This window comes from Egretta garzetta, unplaced genomic scaffold (assembly GCF_000687185.1).
Source record: "Egretta garzetta isolate BGI_Z169 unplaced genomic scaffold, ASM68718v1 scaffold297, whole genome shotgun sequence".
Classification (NCBI taxonomy): Eukaryota; Metazoa; Chordata; class Aves; order Pelecaniformes; family Ardeidae; genus Egretta; species Egretta garzetta.
Window position 1 is genome coordinate 1,072,649 of NW_009260410.1, and position 16,441 is coordinate 1,089,089.

General features: G+C 39.5%; 1 protein-coding gene across 1 annotated transcript in view; it reads right to left on the reverse strand.

The window, feature by feature from the left end:
- Window positions 1-2,806: 2,806 nt before the first annotated feature.
- SPATS2L (spermatogenesis associated serine rich 2 like) overlaps window positions 2,807-16,441 on the reverse strand; it is a 26,725-nt gene continuing 13,090 nt past the window's right edge. Inside the window, 6 exon segments of the mRNA XM_035899059.1 lie at window positions 2,807-3,072; window positions 3,075-3,180; window positions 4,372-4,592; window positions 7,737-7,839; window positions 8,371-8,480; window positions 11,808-11,866. Of these exon segments, the coding sequence (XP_035754952.1) occupies window positions 2,807-3,072; window positions 3,075-3,180; window positions 4,372-4,592; window positions 7,737-7,839; window positions 8,371-8,480; window positions 11,808-11,866 (865 nt within the window).

Here is a 16,441-nt window from a genome sequence, read left to right on the forward strand (position 1 = left end):
ACAAAGTGCAGTGGGAATTCAATGTTTGTGTTTGAGGGATGCCAAACAGATGTATTTGCTTTGCAAATTGAGGGCGCTTTTTAAAAAAAGAAGGCTGGCCTGAAAGTCAAGCCTTGTCCTGCCCTTAATTCCCTCACTGACCCCCTGTACAAATCCTTCATGTTAAAAGGAATATCACACATAGCTAGCTCTGTAGTTAGAAGATAAAAAAAAAAAAAGAGTTCTGTTGAAGATGGGCCCAAGAGCATCCAATTACTTATAAGTATTGTGAACAGTAAAACACTCCTAGAAATTGGCAGATATAATCCCAAGCACACAGAGACACCAGAAATGAAAGATGAAGAGATACCATTCTGACACAGCTACACTTCAGAGCACAGCCATGTAACGTAGTTAAACTGCGTATTGCAATACGAACCCACGGTTGGTGCGCCAAGACTGAGGTCAGTGTTCCCAGAATCAGCCCACTCCCCAGCCCAACCAAAGCCACACTTGCATCTCTCATCACAGAAAATGTGTTTGCATCACAGTCTGAAGAGAAATGCTGTTTCTCACCTGTTAGTCCTGGGCCTGTCACATACTGACCCTCCGGTACATCCAAGGTTAGCTAGTACTGAAGAGCGCAAGGTGGTCCTGTTGTGCTGAGTTACAGCTGATGTTACAGGGTTTATTTATTTGCAGAAACCTGCTTGTGAGAAACTGACTTACAGAATAAAATAACTTTCAATAATCCTGTCAAGTGGAGAAGCTATAAAAGAGGGAGTAAAAGTCATTATAGATGTTAGATTTTGGGTTTTTTTAGGAGGGATTACAGGAAGAGTAATATATACAGAATAAATAAATAATAAGTAATAGATATAAAGAATAAATAAATTTCACCAATTGGGTAAGGACAATATAATAAGATTCTTGTGTAATATCTGCATGGAAATTACAACTGCATCTCTTACAGCGAGGTTACAGGTGAAACTGTAAGGCAGCAGATAAATTTTGAAAAGCTACCTATCTGATGGGTGTGCACAACACAGATTCTGGAATTTCAGTTCCATTTACTCCAAACATTCAGCTTAAAAGCACGATAGGTAATCAACTAGGATAGAAGCACTGCTTGCAATGCTAAAAAAGCCAGTGTTTACCTATGCATGTTTATTTTTCTTTCACCACTCTTCCAGATGAAGATGAGTTATTTGCCTTTTAGAATCAGGTTTTACCAATATTCATATGTTGAAAACTGTACACAGATACAAAGAGAAATAAAAATAATCAAAATCACCCATAAGGAAGGCACCTCACCCTACACTTTGAGGTTATTTTTCAAGGGCCACAGAGGACAAGTGAACCGGTCAGTACTAAGGAAGTGTCCAGTCAGCTAACAGAAATGAGGCAGAGGAAACTGGTAAAAAGCAATAGCAACCAATAACCTAGGAATAAACTTTTAAAGATAAAGTGTCCTGCTCTTACTGACCTCTGTAAGCGACCTTTTACCCCTTTCTTATTCTGACACTTAGGCCAGTAGTTCACTTGATGCCAGGTCTGGATTCTGACACCTTACTATGTTAAAAAGTAACTTATATTAAAAGGATGTCCAGGGTGGAGGCGGCTCTCATGGGAAGGTTCTGTTCCGTGCGCTCGTGGCATTAGAATCTAGCTAAACGAAAAAGCCTTGTCCAATCCAAACTGGCTGAAAACTTCCCACTGATACCAGTTGAATTAAGCAAACAGTTTGGATAAGATCACCAAGGTTAGGCACTGCAAAGCAGCAAACACCAGAATATTTTAGAAAGAAGGTTTTAATTTTGTTGAAGAAACAGGTTTTCTGAAATACAGAATTGGAACATTAAGACTAAGTAAGATTTTTATTTCAATAGAAAACTCAGAAGGATGTAGTATCTGCTCAAATATGTACCTCCACATTCTGCTGCATGTTGCCGTAACAAATTTATTAATCATAGCTCTCGTCATGGACAGATGGTTCCTACAGCAAAAATATAGAAAAATAATTTGGATTCAAGTCTAGAACACCTGCAACTTTTCATATGCAAAAAAATAAATCCAACTAGTCATAGAAAAGTGGCTGATAAGGATGGTGAATAGGGCTGTGCATCTGAATAGCCATGACTATATACATTCCAAACTTAAGAAATGAGCATTTTTCCTCAGCTTCATAAAAATAGTTTGTCAATGAAAAATACCAATATGTAATACATTTAATACAATTTATACTTGAATTTAAAGATCTCAGATTATGGAATAATAAGCTAAAATCAAATGTACTGCTTTTTCAAATATTCTTGTATATAACAATACTCTCTGTGTATACAGTGTGCATGCATATACGTGTACACACGCACAGAAAGAAAGAGGTGTATAGAGATTTGCTGAAAAATTCTACAGGATTATTTGATTTCATTGCAGACCACAGCATACAGACTTCCTGGGATCCTTCTAACACAGGCTGCTCTAAAAACAATAATGTTGACTGGTATAACCACATATCTACAACAGGTTTTTGCTATTATGAACTTAATTATAAATTTATTTTTCCAATCTAGATTTCATTTTTCTAAAAAGTAAATGCTGCTTTGGTAAGGTTCTGTATTGTCATGACAAAATAACAACATATTGGGCAAAGCCTTGAAAGTGTGAATTAATTTTGATAATTAGTAATAAAGATACCAACAAGTTTTAAGCAGCAACAGATTTAAAATGACTATGTTCTGACTTATTTTGCTTCACCAACAAGCATCTCGAGCAAGAAACTAAAATGAAGAGATTAAATTTCTCTGCCTGCTGTCACCGTGACTTTTTAAGCCACCAAAGTCACAGCTGGCACTGAAAGAACAGTGGCATCAGCAGAGACCTCCATCCTTGTAGGACATAAATTGCATTGCGACACCCTGCCAACACTGCCTTGGAAAGGCCTGTCTGGTGTATGATGCTTTCGTCGGGTCTTTTCCGAATGTGTCGGATTCTCTGTGGTCCTTGTAGTTGTGGACTGCTCTTGATTTTTCATAGCTCCTTTATTTTTAGATCTGAAGCTGTTGTGCTGCTGTCTTCTGTGTTGCTCTTTATATTATTTTGATCTCCCTCATTACTGGCACCTTGTGACTTAAGAGATCCATTGAGCCGGATGTTTTGGTGCTGTGGGTTGAATCTTCGTCTCTGGCTAGAAGGCCCATTCTACCCAGAAAGAAATTGGATAACTGTTAGGTAATCTGAATCCTTCCAACAGGACAAGAAATACAGCAATCAGAATTAACAAAAGTTGCAGAATAGAATTTTCAGTGTAACTAGGAGAGGGAAAACACTATACTGTTTTGATTGTTGCTGGAGATCTCTATTTCTAACACTTAAAAACTGAACTATGAGTAACATGCTACATCAAGTAGCCTGGAAATAGAGATGGCAGGTTCACCACTGATGCCAAATTAAAATCTGCCATGATTCAACAGAATACAGAAAAGACATCTCAACAGCAGCAGTTAAGAAGCACTGAAGAACTTGATACTGACTGATTTTTTTTTCCAAAATCATGAAAATACCCTTTCTAGTAAAGTATTGTGTAAATACTACAGTAAGGACTGCAGGAAGAGCAGAAATTCACACGTAAATTGAAGTCAAGTTAAGAATCCACATGGTGGGAGAGATGTTCATTGTGATCTCTCGCTCAGAGGAAGCTTTGATCCTCAGTGGGAAGTGGCTGAATTGCTTTATCTGCATGACTGCCGGGGCAGCTGATTCCATACATGCACTAACATCATGTAATGCTCCTATGTTTCCCTTCAGGCACCTACTTGAGCCTAAAATCCTTCTGGGGACAAAATTCAGACCAACTTCAGTGGCAGCTTTACCTAAGCACAACAGTACAAGGACATTCAAAGGTGCTCTTATAATGAAATATCTACCAATATAGCACAATGCTATAAGCTGTATTATACAGCTTCTGAAATAATATGCTTCTAAACCTGGCAGGATTCCACTTTCAAAGTCTATCTAACAAGCATGCTTCAATAGCGCACACCAACTGATCATTTGTCAAGGATCAGGAATAAATGTTTCTCCATTGTAGCATGTAGGGCAATTAGGTCTTATGGAGGGGCTTTCTCTTTCAGTCTATTAACTGCCACTAGTCATTTCTGAACACCAGACAGCTGTCTTTGCTGGTATGGCATTTCTGGTATGTCCACCTTGTGTGTTCACACAGCCTTGAAAATGAAGCTGGAAAATACATATTTGCATATTTTAAAAAAATTATTAATTAAATATACAGACTGCAAACCAGTATTTGATTTTGTATTAACAACTTTCAGTGCTGCATATTTTTCTGAAATTTTAGAAGTAATTTAGTTTACTTCATAACTGGTTTCTTACCTGCTTATTTGTTGGGATTCCTTGGGAAGAAGATTCTGTAGGACTGGAAGAAAGATGACTTTGTACTTTAGGGCTGGCTGGTTTATTATCAAAGTTCTTGGCATTACTAGAGGACTTGCGTGTGTGCGTATTTTGCTTGCCAGTTGTTGCATGTGAGGCCATTGAAGACAGCACTGAACTACATGGTGTTCTTGAGGAATAGTTGTTCTTTGGGTGAGAAACTATAAAAAAAAAGTATTCTGTGTTATCAGTTAAATGATCAACATCTAAACATAAGGCTATATTCTTACCCTGCTCACAGTTAATTTTGGTCGCATCGTTCCAGCCTTACTCTAAATAATGAAGTAAGCTAGATAACTAGGGTTGGAATTAGGCCACAGCATTTTACTTCTGTGGAACTGCCTCATCGTGAAGCTCTGGAGACGAAAGGGCCAATGTGGTGGAACTGCGCTAAAATTGGAAGAAGCCTGGCAGAAGGCTAGGCTTTGGTCATCCAAGAAAACTTTTCAAAATTTGTGGCACCTACTGGTTTACCTGAGAACTTTTAACCAGTTGAACTGAACATGCGCTGTCAGGACTGCCCCATGCACTGCTGTCCTATCAATAATGCTCCCAACGTGAGTCTTCAGGCAACAAAGGAAGAGACACGGGAAGGAAGCGAGTGGTATGCCAGTAACGCTCTTGACTGCTAGAGGTCAAAGGAAGTTGTGCCTGCAGACACCACAGACTAAATTTGATTCCAAACTATTCTTTGATCATCGAAGGCTGAAGAGGCTGATGTTTGCTGTCTATATATGTACTAGCTACAAAACAGGTAACAGCTGTGAAAGCTTCCTTAGTATGTCTAAATATTTTTTAAGAAGAAGAAAAAAAGAAAGGCTAGTGCCTGTTGCTCATTCCTCTCTAAGGAGATGGTTAACAAAGGTTCTTATGTACCATGGATACCTACAAAAACTGGAATTGAATGCAATGCATTAATCCACTTCATGCAGATCCTGGCAGTGAGCACCATCAGGAACCACTACTGCTCATCTCAGTGTATTCCTGCTCCCTACTTCTTAGTATTCTGAGACCGCCTGACTTCTTACCCGCTTCCATGCCTGGATGTATAGTGCAACAAACAAATCCTTGATTTCTACCTCTCTGCATTTCCACAAGCTCTTCAAGCTGCCTACTTCTGTGCAATGGCCCTTAACCAGTCTCAAAGAGGACTCTCAGGCTATTGAAGTAAAGTTCTTGATCTTAATTTGCTGTTCTGATTTTTCTGATTATGGAATTTTCCTCTTTCTTTCTGGTACAGATGACAAACCAGAGGCTCACTTCAGTGAGACACCTGTTGTTTTATCTAAGAGGTACTTCTGTTTTTCCACTTTTAGTACAGAGGAAAAAGATGCGGAATAATTTTAGCAACTGAGCATCATCTGTTAAGTTTTTTGAGGCTCTTACTTTTGCCAACATTAGCTATTTCTCCCACTAGGTGTCCTCTTCAGAAAAACAATGCAATGATTTGCACAATGAACTGGATTTTCTGTCCTAAGTTCAGTGAGGCTGTCTGTCACTGAATTCCACTGTCTAAAATAAGACTGCTGCACATGGAAGCCCACATAAAAATCCAGATGCTTGTCATAAAAATATATTTTTAGCAAAAAAGATATACAAGGAAGGGGTACAACCCACTGTTGGGCATTCTGGATATATGTCAGTCCAAGTATGTTGGTTTCTTCCTGTCCTTCATTGTGAGTGTATGCTGCCTACCCTCTTCTTTTGCTAGAACATGCCCTCCTTTGCACAAGCTCTGTGGTTTTGATTATTGCTTTTGTTAAAGCCCTCAACAGTGGCTGTTCTTAGCTATAGGCCTGGTATAATCTCTGTTTGAGGGGTATTCACAGCTCCTAGCAGGGGACGGGCCTCATTGTGAGATGCTCCAAACAGAAACATCTTTTTCACCGAAGAGCTCTTACCAGACATGCCAACAGCATGAGTTGCTCATCTAAGGTCACTGAGGGCAGATTAGAGCCAAGTTCTTCAGTCAGTGCACTATCAGTCATTTGTAAGATGGCACTGCTTCCCTGCTAAGAGCTGTTCTTTTGACTTCACTGACCTGATTTCAACAGGTCTGCATCAAGCTATGCTTAAGTAATGCTTTACTGAAATGAGGTATAAATAATTAACTTCCAGAATTAACTGCAGCTGGAAGTTATTCAGGAAAGTAGTTCAATGAGTTTAAAAAAATAGTCTATGGTTGCATCAATAGCAGCTGTGGTTATATTAATCACGATAACCTTTACAGAATTTTCAATCTCTTAAGCTTCAGGGTATAAGATAGGGTCTATAAGGTGACTGTGAAGAATTAGATGCATTATTGGGATGCCTTATGCCTTCCTTTGAAACATCCTGGGTAGGCTTCAATGAGAAACAGGATATGGGGTTAGATGGATCTTCAAAGTGTTCTGCAAAAGCAATTCTTATGGTCTAATGAATTAAACTGGTTATGCCTCAAAGGAGTCAGTTCTTTAGCTGTGCGGTAGAAGATCATATTGGCAGACTGTGTGATATTTTGTCTTATCTCTATTTCTAGTAAATCCTTGAAAACATTAATAGTTTTTCTTCCTGAAATTGTTTTCCTTCTGCCAAGATGCACTAGGTCAGTATTGTGTTAACAGTTTTTCTCCTGAGTGATGGTACTGATGGGATACCATGGTAACAGGGTAACAATTTGGGCAAAGCATTATAGCACTTACTTTTTTTGGGGAAAAAAAGCATGACAAAGATGAGAAATAGGCTATCTCATATTTTGCAACAGGGACATGATACTTGAAGCAGAAAATGAACCTGAATTTCCAAGCTGAAGGGCAGATGATTTGGAAACAGGAACATTTGGGACTACCTTTAGCTCCAGAAAAACCCAGTAAATACTGTTATAAAGCTGGGGAGTTACTTCCTAGCAGGAAAGATCTGAATTGGTCCCATAATATTATGCTCACACAGAGAAGCTTCCAATTTACTAGTTATTCACAAATTACTGAATTTGAGTATTCCCCAGAGCTGATTTTTATTTCCACTTGGAAATCCTGTTTAGATGGAAAACTCCAACCGATCTGAGTACAAAGCGGGCACTGTACTGTGCAGCACATGTATAGTGAGTCTAATGTGTTGCACACTGTAAAGTTAACTTGTGCGTGTTCATCAAAACTGCTGCACCCAGATGTACCATTCATGTCAGGCTTGCTGCACACACACACACACACACACACAGACACACACACTGGTGGTACACGCGCCATTATTTCTGCTGGCATTTCCTGAACACATATGTGGAACACTATGTTCAGAGAAGTTTGGTGGGAGAAATCATCAGCACTTACTCTCTCCACAGAGCTGAATTTGGGTCTTCAGCTGTTCTGTATCACAGGAAAATCGGGCAGACCTGCCCAGCTCTTCATCATATTTCCGTTCACTCACAAAGTGCTGTAAAAATACAGACGAGTTAACAGTGATTGGCATTCTGAGCAAAAGGCTATATGGATGGTACGCAAACCAATCAATACTTATCGTAAGTTCACTTTAAGGCTCAGCAAACTCTTGACCCTGCCCTGTACACAGATTCTCTATGCAGAACCAAGTATTTTCCCATCCTTACCAAATTACATGTCTTGCAGCCCAGCCATGGGTGGATCAGTCCTGCACTTGAGAATTGGGTCATTTCATCAGAGTATATGCGTTTGATCACTGAACCTGAAGCTATCAGGTTTACTTGTTAACTGGGTCTGTTGAATGATACAAACAGCAACACTCCCCACTGCTCCACTTACGAGGGGATAGCTTCTCTGATGGTGTCTTTACACTGCTCAGAGGTGCTATAATGCTTTAAGAAGATATGCTTTCCCCATGGAAAGCTAGTTACCCTTTGAATGAACAGCCTGGGCATATTAACATGATAGCTCTTTCTCGGCATTTATGCAAACAGCTAAAAAACCCAAGCAGAAGTGAATGCCTGACCTTAATTTCAGCCCTGAGTTCAGACAGTTGTGCTTCAGCCATCTGACTGGCTAGGTCCGTCAGTCTCTTCAGCTCCTCAGCTTTCTTCTGGCGAGCAGTCAGGATTTCCACTGCCAAATACCAATAGTCAATAATTAGTGCTAGGAAGGTAAACTGCTCTGTAATTCTTTACTCTTTGGGCATTAGCACTGTACATCACATGTGACACACGCATCTTAGACCCCGAACTTCAACTGGACTTCCAATACGCTGCTTGCACAGATTAAGTCAATCATCATATTTAACTGAACTGCCCGATGTTGAAAAAGATCTGGAAATAGGATAGCTATCAGAAAATCAAAGTTAAACCAATCCTTTAACATTTAGACAAATAGGGGCAGAGACATATTGTTTTGAGTTTTGCAGTGCTTTATTTTCAAAAGGACAAAATTGGGAAGCCTTTCATGGACACATAGAAAGAAGTATTATGTTAGGTCAAAAGCCATGTTTCTGAAGACATGCTATATTTTATTTATACAGGGGCATTTCTGTTCCTCTGAAAAAAAATCTGTTCATATGTCATTTACATTAAAATCACCAGCATTGCAATTTTGCTTTCAAGTACAGAGTATACACAGTTGCCATTTCTATAGCAAAGCAGTATTACGATGGCCAAAAGTATTTATGAAAAAATACTAAATATTCAGTACTGCGCATCTTGTATATTTTATATAAGGAAGGGGTGAAGAGTTACATTCTTACAGGAAAAGATTAACCATGAACCACAAAGCAACAGTCCACTTACATGCATTACAATTGTGGTGGAAAATTAAATATATACAAACTCTATTACCTACATGGTTACTCAATGTAAAAGAAACAACTGATTAATTGGCTGGTGGGATCAGCATTTATGGCAGATAGATAGTATTTAAATGTAAAATAATAACAGTCATAGTCTTTTGTCTAGAGCTTATGACTACAGGCAGGGTGAGCGGTAGTTGTAAACTATCCTAAGGCCACAGACTTCGTTACAGCTGTGGAGGCTTTGGCTTCTTTGCCTTCCTTTGCCAAAAATTTCCAGAGCAGGCTTGGCAAGTCACCCAACCAGCTCATATATTTTTTTAGGTGAGAATTAATGATATTTCACAGAGAGTTTGTTTCTCAAACCATTATCATTTATTTAACCAGATGGCACCTTCTTTTGAAAGTATTATAGAATCATAGAATAGTTTGGATTGGAAGGGACCTTTAAAGGTCACCTAGTCCAAGCCCCCTGCAATGAGCAGGGACATCTTCAACCAGATCAGGTTGCTCAGAGCCCCATCCAGCCGCAGTGGTTCAGCAGGCACAGGGAGCCAGAGCTGCAGCTGTACAGCTGTGTGGGAGCAACCAAACCATACCATAGTGTGTGTTACACAGGGCAGGGAAGGCAGAGGGTAGCTACAATTCCTTTAGCCCTGTTGGTAAATCTGTGCCTATGTTATTACTTAGGCTAAGAAGAGGTATGTTATCTATCTCTCTAGCTGATCTTTTAATTTCATTTTGTGGAATATGGTCTACAAGTCTGATAAACCTTTATCAGATTTTTCTTTGTCCAATAGTTCAGCTTTATTGCTTATGCTAATGTTGTTTCTCCCCAAGGTCAGCATCCCCTTTGCTGAAGTGACTGCCCAAACCACATGATCTCATCTCATCCTGGCACTTATCTCCACATGAGATGCCAGCCAAATACTCATTTTTAAAAAAACCCTGAAATTATTATATTTGGAAATTTTCCAAATATTGACAGGAAGATTACCCACTGTAAAGCAGTCCTCCAGTGCAGCAAAGAGATGTGAAAATAAATAATAATGTAAATCTTGGTTAGCATGTTACAGTTGTATAACAACTTTCTGCCTAAAGTTCTGAGGCACTTTACAAGCCTACAACAGCCTTGAGAGACAGCAGAAACTATACTGTTAAAGACAGTTACAGGGGCCATCCAGTGTCACATGAGGAGTTGGCATGAAAGCAGGGAAATAGAACCTGCCATGTGCAAATGCAGCACTTCACATGCCTGTAGATAAGAATTAGGTTTACTTTTTACTTTCTACAAAAATTACTACTATACCTAGCCAAGATTAATGAAGGGGCCCTATGATACCATCAGCCCTGAATGGTGGATTTTCAAAGTGTGGGTTTTTTTATGCAGAGAGGGCTGTGTGATCTGTGTCTGCTGATATCAGTAGGAATTTTATCATTGGTTTTCCTGGGACTGAGTGCATGCCCTGTAGCTGATTATGGCTACCTGGTCTTTGCAGGTAACCAAAAAGCTGCTGATATGTTTCCATCCACAGCCCCTCCCCAAAATAACACAGAACTCCAAATCCACATCTATTTCATGTTAGTACTAAAAAAGTTAGCATACAAAATTCCAAACACAAACTAATGCCAATCTTTGCTGTAACAACTCATACTTTTTAGTTTCCACACATATACAGCTGCAAGAGACTTGGCTAACAGCAAGGATTTAGATTTTTTTTTTTAATAAAAATTTACTAGTATACATTTGTGAGAATGCTAAATGCAAGGGAAACATTCAACAATGTTACATGCATTTGTGACCCTCCTTGGAAGGAACTTAAATTCATAAATCAATAAAAGGATTGTATGCGTATGTAGCAGTGCCATTTTCAACTGCCAAAGCATCATTCTAACAATACTTCTGTTATTCTTCAGTTTCTTGCTTAGCACTCTCTATTGAAACACATCCCCTTGATTACTGGGCCATGAATACCGTATCTCAGATGGGGTATAAGACAGATATTGTGGTATTCTAATACATGGCTCATCTCACTTCCCCCCACCCCCCAACCAGAATATATATACACCTTACCTATGCAAAAAACAGAGATGACATGAAAGCCTGGAATCAGATCAACTCCCACAGATTATTAAGAAAACAGATTCCAGTAAACAGCTGGGTTTTGATTTTTTTATTGTTCTAATTCATAAGCTTGATCACTATCCCTTAAAACTATACAAGACCACACAATAACCTATTCCCCTAGTAATTTCCAGTACTCTTGCTCACATACATAATATAAGCAAGCAGACAGTGATTAAGAAATGGAAATGAAGTAATCAACAAACCATAGAAATAAGGGGGAAAAAAAGAGTGGTCAAAAAGCTCTGATAAGCAAGCAGAAGGAACAAATAAATTAAATCTAACTTCATATGAATTTTTGGTTTACCTTAATTTCATAATATTGCAATTTTGATGCACAATCCTTATAGATAGAAACTATACAGAAACTATCCTGGAACATCAAAGACTTTTCTGATTGTATACATATACAATGAAAGATGCTGGAATGCTGCTAAGCAAATTTATGCACTGTGTAATTTTCCACCAAACAAAACAAATGTTTCCATGACAATTCCAAAAGTTTCTTGGGTATTTTTTTTTTACTTACTGGCTTCTTCTTTAACTTTATCGATTTCTGCCATTAATGACACTTCTTTGTCTACGATGCTAAAAAAGGAAAAAAGAAAGAAAAAAACCACAATTTAATCCATGCTAAAACTCCATCAAAAACACTACACAAAGACTTCAGACTTTAGTTATAGGCAGTTTTGAAATTAATAAGACTTAAAAAATGGAAGCTGAAGAAACAGCTAGGCAAACTGACTACAAAGAAACAGTGATAATAAGTGTATGCTGATTTACATAAACATCTCACTGGCCTGTCTGTGTGCCTGCACAGATGTGGGTTGGTTTACCTCTTCAGCACTGCCTGGGCACAGCAGTCCTCAAATGACTAAACAGTCTCTTTCCTAATTAAGCCAGATATACAATTGCTGCTACCCAGGTTAACACAACTTAGCTCTCAGTGCAATATTAAGAATAAAACAGAATTAAAGCCGTGTGGAAAGAGGTCCTTTTCTTCCTTAAATATTCTTGCAAAATATGTCAGGGTAAACAAGAAAATGGTTTATGTGATGTAAATAAGCATTACTGTATCTCCATAATAGAGGAGGTCAGCTTCCTTGCACCCCATTCTCTCCAGGACTGGGAAGGTGTGATTCCACTTTTACCTGGCCTCCCTAAAGGCCCCGTGTGCCTCTCCTTTCACAAATCTTTGGTGCAGAATCCCTGACTGCTTTTAAGCTGACAAAGTGCAAACCGATCAGGTGGGTCTACTGAGAGCAGACAGTGGGTCTGGTAAATTGTTCACATCATCAACGCAGTGACATTGTTCAGTGAAATAACACCACTGCAGAATGCTCTCCAGTGGACAGCGCTCTGGTGTGCCACTCCATTTTCGCCTCACTAGATTAGTCTTAGTCATGTTCATGTTTAATAAACACCACCAATGTTAATGTTTATGTTTGCATAAGTGAGTAAACTCAAGCAGCTGGGGGGAAATTGCAAAAAGTAGGTCAAACACCAGGAGTAAATCCAGGCAGGCACACAAGGGAGGAGGGGAGTTCTCAACCCTTTCAGTAAAATCATCCTTGAACATAAGCTTTTGTACCCAGTAAAGACACCGAGTTAAATGTGAACTAGCTTCCATCAGAAGGAAGACATTATAGAAAACTCGAGAACAAAAGATTTGTCTGGAATGGCCTTAGCAAGAAAGGGAAGATCCTATGGAGTTCCATGGGCAGCAATCAAAGACAGAAGACTTACAGAGGACAGAAGGACTGATGGGCTGTTAACAAAACAGGGAAAGATTAGGGAGCAGGCAGTGTGGGGAACGCATGGCAGTATACAGCTGACTCAACCAGAAATTTACTGGCTAGAACGTGTTCAAGTGCCATGCAGCCTTCCTTGAAATCTTCCCATAGATTAACCAAGCTCATACAGGAGGTTTGCAACAAAAGTTCTGCAGAGTTCTACCCTCGTGTTTTACCAATCAACCATGCCACCTTCAGAGGAAGGGAGGCTACTACCTTCACACTGCCTCCCAATAGCCAACAAGAGGGACAGAGGCAGGTTGGCTGATGGCAAAGGATGCAGCAAGACAATAAAATTGCAGCATTTTTTCTGTTTCATACATTTAAACAAGGCTAAAAATATTGTTTTGGCCTGCCAGATCAAATTAGCATGACCTATACACCGGAGCAAAAACAGCAGGGTTTTTTACAGAAGAGTAAATCAGTTAAGGGGTATACTTTACAATGAAAGGACACGCTTGTTCCAGTTGGCCCTCAATATTCTCCAGTCATAAGCATTAAGCTTGGACTCCAAATAGGCAGGTGATAATTCCAGTTTGCTAATCTAAATAGCGATAGCTTTTCAGAATTAATCTATTTTCAACTAGCTTTTGTAACTACATGGTATAACAAACTTACTTGGCTTTCATAGCAGGTGGCTGAAATGAGTCTTATAAGTTCTTACCTATCTCAACCCTCCACAAAACAAGATATTTTAACAGTTTTTAGTATTTTCCCCTAAATTTAAAGAGTCTGCATGTTTTTGCTTTTGCCGTCTCTGTTACAAAAGTGCCTCCCTAGTGTACTACATAGGTTATACAAACATAAACTTTTGGCTGGAAAAAATATTCCAGCAACAAGCTCACAGCAGCAGAGCTCATCAGAACTGTGCTCTGGCCCAGTTACTTCCATGACTATCCTCTCCCCACTCCAACAACAGATCCTTGCTAAACTGATTGGCCCCTAACATTTTATTTTGATGCCAAATAAAAACACTTTTAATTCCAGAATGAGAACAAGGCCATAACAGTCCTATATTTATCACATTGTATAGTCAGATCTCATCTGTTACTAGGCAGTTTTCCAGTCCTACTGTTTTAGTGTGGTCTCTGATGAACATTTCAGGAAAGCATTTGGATTTTGTAATAGTAGAGGCCAGGACTCCAATGAATTTGATAGAGAACAACCACCTGAGTACTTACCTTTTAGCTACAAACTAACATTGGGAAAACTAAAGAATAAACCGAGAAAAAAAACGTTTGGTGCCTTTGTCAACATGAAACTAGTTAATGTGATGAACTCAGTTTCTTTAATGGACAGATCTTCATGGGGTTGCCCTTCCCTGAAGAGGGGCAATGCAACTGTACTAACTTATTCCAGCTGACGACATGGGCTCCTTCTCTCTCAAAAAAAGGAAAGGAATGTACTAATTCTCAGCTGGAAGCGTACAGCCACATTTTTCAGCTTGCAAATCATGAACTACCATATGTCATGGAATAATGGGGGAAGTTGACATTTCTTTAGGAATGCCATAGGCCAATCAGTGCTAGGAAATGCTATGTTTCTTCTTAGTTCACGTAATGGTCGATTATTAAGGAAACAGAGCAGGAATCAATTTGATTGCTTTCTAGTCGCATAGAGCACTTCAGTGCAAAACTGATCAACTCCTCCATCAAGAACTTGGCAAAGTTATAAACAAACAAAAATGACAGAGAGAAAGCTGGAAATCTGGATTGGAAAAAAAAAAGGGGGGGAGAGAAAATAAATACAAAAAGAAAACTAAATACTAACAGGTACAGAAGGAGAAAGGACAAGAACACCATAAAAAAAACAAACAAACAAAAAAAACAAACCAAAAAAACAACGGATCAAGTCTTGTCTCTTGTTCCTGCTAGGATCCCACTACTTTCACATGAAGCTCAGAGAGCCACTTAAGCTGAACAGCTTCTTAACTCATGGGAAGTTTAACTGGTTTTAATGTATTTTCTGGAATAATGCCGTACTTGGCCTCAACAGGATGATCATGATCAGACCACAGTGCTAGCATTACTGAGAACTGCTCAAAGCTTGGCTCAGCAATTCCTCCTGGGAATGCATTTTCTTTCGATGCTTCTTTAGTGTCCACTTGATACCAAAACGTTATATCATGCTGGTACACTCCAGTGCACAGCCTGCAGCCACTGGTGTGCTGTTGGAAAACTGGATACCGAGTGCTAAAGGAACTTTCTGCACGCTCACGTATCACCAGATTTAGGCTCTAGCAGACCAAGAAACAGAACTCAAGCTATCAGCATCATATTATTCAGTGCAGGTGAATATCTGTAGTTTGGAGCACAGGATTCAGCGCTATTTGATTTTAATATCCAGATGAAATTTTGAGGTAGGGTTCAGCAAGGAGGCAATTCTGTTGAAGGAACACAGCAAGGCAGAGACTTAACGTAGAGGACATGCAAATGGGGCCAGGACACAGGCAGTGCTCGTGCTGTAGAGCTATGAGATGCAGCAGGAGAGAAAGCAGCTCTCTAGGATTCATGTTGCTGAAGCAATTCTGAAGGCAAGAGTGTAAGTGCCCTATTCCTGGTCAAATGGGCAGTACTCACGCCTTGGACTTACGCAGGCTGGCAGAATTCACACTAGTATACAATGGGAAAAGAGCTGCAAATGCCAAACTGCAATGAGTTGCCGGCACAGCAATGATAGGAGTAAATTATGCTGACAGCTGCCTCATTTCACAGTTTCAGACTCGGAACAAATTCTGAATTTGTTCTGACATTAGTGGAAACAAATTAATCTTCCTCTAGTTTACTGCATGAAATTTAGTGCTTGCACAGTGAAAAAGATATTTCCAGTCAGCTGCAATACCTCAAAATCCCACTAAAATTATTAAAGTTATTAGTGCCTCTTCAGAAAAGCTGCTTCAGATTGCCGGGCTGGCTGATTTATAGCTTTACAGATGAGAATCAGAAGGGTTCCAGATGACCAGAGTCTTCTCTTTCCTTCTGCCTCTTCTAGGCATTATGATAAACCTATTGTGCCTGAAGAGACGGGGAAATAAAAAGACCAAGCTGACATGGAGCCAAATATGCTGACACAACCCACAAAAATAAGCCACAGCTGCATGGCACAGAGGTTACTGTTAAGAGTGTAATTCAAATGAGTCCTTCCAAAACCCTGCTAAACCCCCCAAAATGCCGATTTTCTCCTCGAGGTGTTTAATAAGATTCACTCTCCCCTAAACCAGCTCTGTGCACAGTTTGAGAATGAAAGCTGTTTTGGAGACTGAGGAGGGCAGAGTCAGCTGTGGCAGTCTGAATGACTGTAGCAGGGCTCTTCATCTGGAAGGGAGAAAGAACTATTTTTTCATGGGCACCCTCTGGGATCTGGTTCAGCA